The sequence below is a fragment of the Frankliniella occidentalis genome, unplaced genomic scaffold (genome assembly GCF_000697945.3).
Source record: "Frankliniella occidentalis isolate FOCC.00 unplaced genomic scaffold, Focc_3.1 Scaffold164, whole genome shotgun sequence".
Classification (NCBI taxonomy): Eukaryota; Metazoa; Arthropoda; class Insecta; order Thysanoptera; family Thripidae; genus Frankliniella; species Frankliniella occidentalis.
The window spans coordinates 108,054-111,359 of NW_026267290.1; the positions used below are offsets into that span (position 1 = coordinate 108,054).

Genomic DNA, 3,306 nt, shown 5'->3' on the forward strand with positions numbered 1-3,306 from the left:
TGAGCTGTCTGAGGGCGGGGTTCTTCTCCACTTTGGTAGGGTCAATGACGACCCCGTCAGATTTTAGAACATCCTCCATGTACTTTTGTTTCATCGGTAGTGCAGTCTGCAGGCTAGCCACTAGCTTGTGCCTTGAGGGCCATGAAGCAGCGCACATAGGCCGAGAGGAGCCCCTCCTCGCCCGTCTCTCCATCCCATTGCATGGTGGTGGGGTATTGGTGGACCTCGTGCACCGCAATAATCTCATACCCCTTCACCATCACTGCCAGGAGCAGGGGGGGGGGGGGTCAGGACCCCATGAGCTGCCGCTGTTTGGGATCCGCATGGGTACACAGATCTTGGTTTTGCGTCTCGACACACGTCCTACAGAGAGGAAACATGAGTCGCCCATTCTCCTTGTACGGTAGTACGGGGAGGAAGAGTTCCCGGGGTAGGAGAACGGTGCGCTTGATTGCTCCATTCCATTCTTCCATGGGTGGCATTTTGGGGTCGCCCTCCAAGAAAATTTCGGGGTGACCGACAGGGTACTTTTCCCTCAGGTTGGCGTTGGGATACTCTGAGATGACATCCGCCATCATGATCTTTTCGCCCGCGGCGAGGTCAGCCTTGTAATACCAACGCACGGCACTGGTACGGCCGCCTGCCAATGCATCCCTAAAATTTAGGGGAGGGACTCGCGTGGTGGGATGGGTTGTAAAGTACGCCACCGTAGCGGCATCTCTATGAGCTCGAGGTTAAATTTGCACTCCCACTTTTCCACGACAGCGAAGCCAGCCCTCCGGAACATGGCCGTCAGCCGCACCGTCTGTTCATGGCAGTTTTCAGTGTCTTCTTCTGTGGGCGGGAAATAGATGGCACTGATGCCAATAGCAACCGTGGAATTGGTATATGCGTCGTTCGACGGCACCGTTTGGTAGTGTGAGCTCCACATAGCCATCTACCTTCCTCCCCATCACTGAAAACTCTCTATCAGTGTGCAAAGGTTCTAATCACTTTACCCAACTTTTGCGACTCGTAGTCGAGCCACTTGAGGGCAATCTGGCTCTGCTTTCCCCTGCCGTGATAGCCACCCGGAGGGACAATCCCTATTGTGTCTGCTGGGAGGAAATTGCGCCTGTAGGCGGCCATGCATGCTGAACTCAGCGTGATGCAGTTGAACATGGGGTCGAAACCCGCCTTTTCCTCAAACAGCTCACGGAAGGCTGTGCAGGCTTGGCGCAGGATAGTGACCTCGGAGATGCAGTAGTCTATCAGTTCACGCCTGAAATTGAAGACATAGCCATTGGCTGTCTGCTCATCATGCCATTTGTGGAAGTCTGCCGCTGGTTTGGACTTCATGTCCGAGACACAGTACAGCTCCTTCTCTAGCAACGGGACCTCATATTGGTAATATTCCGGTTTGTTGGCTAGGAATGGCCAATACCCCTTTTTAAGCTCATTGAGTCCGAAAGACTTTGGCATGGCGCTCAACGGCATGGGCAGGAACATGAGGCTGTCTATAAACTCCCAAGTCCCCACTTTCATACACAAGATTTTTGCGCCCTGGAGAATAAGCTCATTTTTCAACCTGCGCTTAATCACCTCCTGCAACGCAAACATGGCGTCAAACGCCTTGGCGTTATGGGCCACGAGCAGAATTTTCGTTTTGGGGCCAAAAGACTGCAAATAGTCAAAGAACTGCTCCATCACTCCCATATTGGGGTCGTCCAGATTGTGGAAGATGTGTTGACGCGATTTACACGCCACACAAAAGTGATCGTTCTGGGTTGTTCTGGGTTGGGCGACACACTACTTGTCGCACACGGCCTGACTGACGACGAGGTTGGGTATACCCTAGAGGAAAAAAGCAACTGGGAATTGCTGACGTTTTGCTGAAAGTTAGCTAAAATATCAGCTGACATTTGGCGGATTTTAACTAAGATTGACTGCGTTTAGCGGCGTTTTACAGCGTTTTCACTAAAAAATTGCAGACTTTTGACTTGCGTTCTACTGAGGGCTCTCCCTGTAACAGGAGTGAACTGATATTAGCTGAGTAGCTCGGCTGTGTTTTAGCTGCGTTTTACCTGGCGGCTGACTAACTGTAACTGATATCGCCTAAGAGGAACTGAAGGCGCGACTGATGTTATCTGTCACTGACCCTGGAGTCTACTGAAACGCTTTGCTGTACTTGACTGACTTTTGCTACATTTTAACTATACTTCGAAAAAAAGGGAAAAAAATGCGTATTTGAACCTTGAAATATCAGGACGGAAGTCGACACTCTAGACCACTACGCTATACGCATCTGTCTGGGTACGACCGGTCGGGGTAGAGTGTGTCTCTGACTAAATGACGGGTGAACTGACTTTCGACTGCTATTGACTGATGTTTAACTAAATGTCACTGCGTTGCGAGCAGTCAGAACCCGCTACGGAGTAAAGGTCTTCGAAGAGAAATTTTCTAAGTCCAGCCTTCTAGTCACAAAGGAGCAAACCCTCAGCTCAACGCATTCACAAAGTTTAACTGCACGTAGCTATAACATGACTAATCTTGCTGGAGCGAGTACTCTCGCAAATGTTAGTTACGACATAGTCAAATTTTAGTTAAGGAGGACGACTGAGAGTTGATAAATTTTGAATATATTTTACTGACATGGCGTTTATGCAAAAGCCGTCTAAAACAGAGGCAAAATATAGGGCCTTTGGCTGACTGATAGTATTTGTACTTTGACTAAAGTTACTGAAAGCGGTCCTCAAGTAACTAAAAGAAGAATCGGTCGGTATCAGCTCGAGCGAATGTATTCTCAGTCACTCTAAGTCGCGTCCGCAGTCGAAAAGCAGCTGTGATTAGTTGAACTTCAGTATGAAAATGTGACTGCTTTTTGCTGTAAAGTAACTGATGCGTAGACTGCATTTTGGCTGATTTCACGGTAGCTAAACTCGGATTAAAATGCCGGAATAATCCGGGAAAATCCTCTTATCCCAGTCGCAGTTAGTAATTCGCGGCCAAAAGCAGTTGGCTCAGTTCATCTGCAGTTAGAGAACAGCAATCTTCAGTTAACTTTTCCTCTAGGGTATGCTCAAATGTGTTGAGCTTTCCCTCTACAGGTTGGCTTTGACAAGTTTCAACGTCATAGTAGACAGAAACATAGGTGGTCTTCTTCTTTTTGTCTTTTTCCGTCCATCTTTGCATGTAACAGAGGTGGTTCTCATCTTCCTGCTTCTTGCAGTATGTACAGTAAACACAATGGCATTTTTGTTTCCCACCCCTCATGAGATAGTAACTCTTCTCACATCTGCCGCAGAATTTGAATTTCTGGCACTTTGT

The 3,306-nt window shown here is 48.4% G+C and overlaps 1 protein-coding gene across 1 annotated transcript; it reads right to left on the minus strand.

Moving 5' to 3' along the window:
• Window positions 1–969: 969 nt before the first annotated feature.
• Window positions 970–1,695, minus strand: LOC113212583 (uncharacterized). The gene has a single exon (XM_026431345.2). The coding sequence runs from the start codon at window positions 1,693–1,695 to the stop codon at window positions 970–972; it is 726 nt and encodes a 241-aa protein (XP_026287130.2).
• Window positions 1,696–3,306: the final 1,611 nt, after the last annotated feature.

Bases quoted from the DNA above. Each gene is read 5' to 3' on its own strand.
- LOC113212583 (XM_026431345.2), bottom strand. From the start codon at position 1,695: ATGGGAGTGATGGAGCAGTTCTTTGACTATTTGCAGTCTTTTGGCCCC.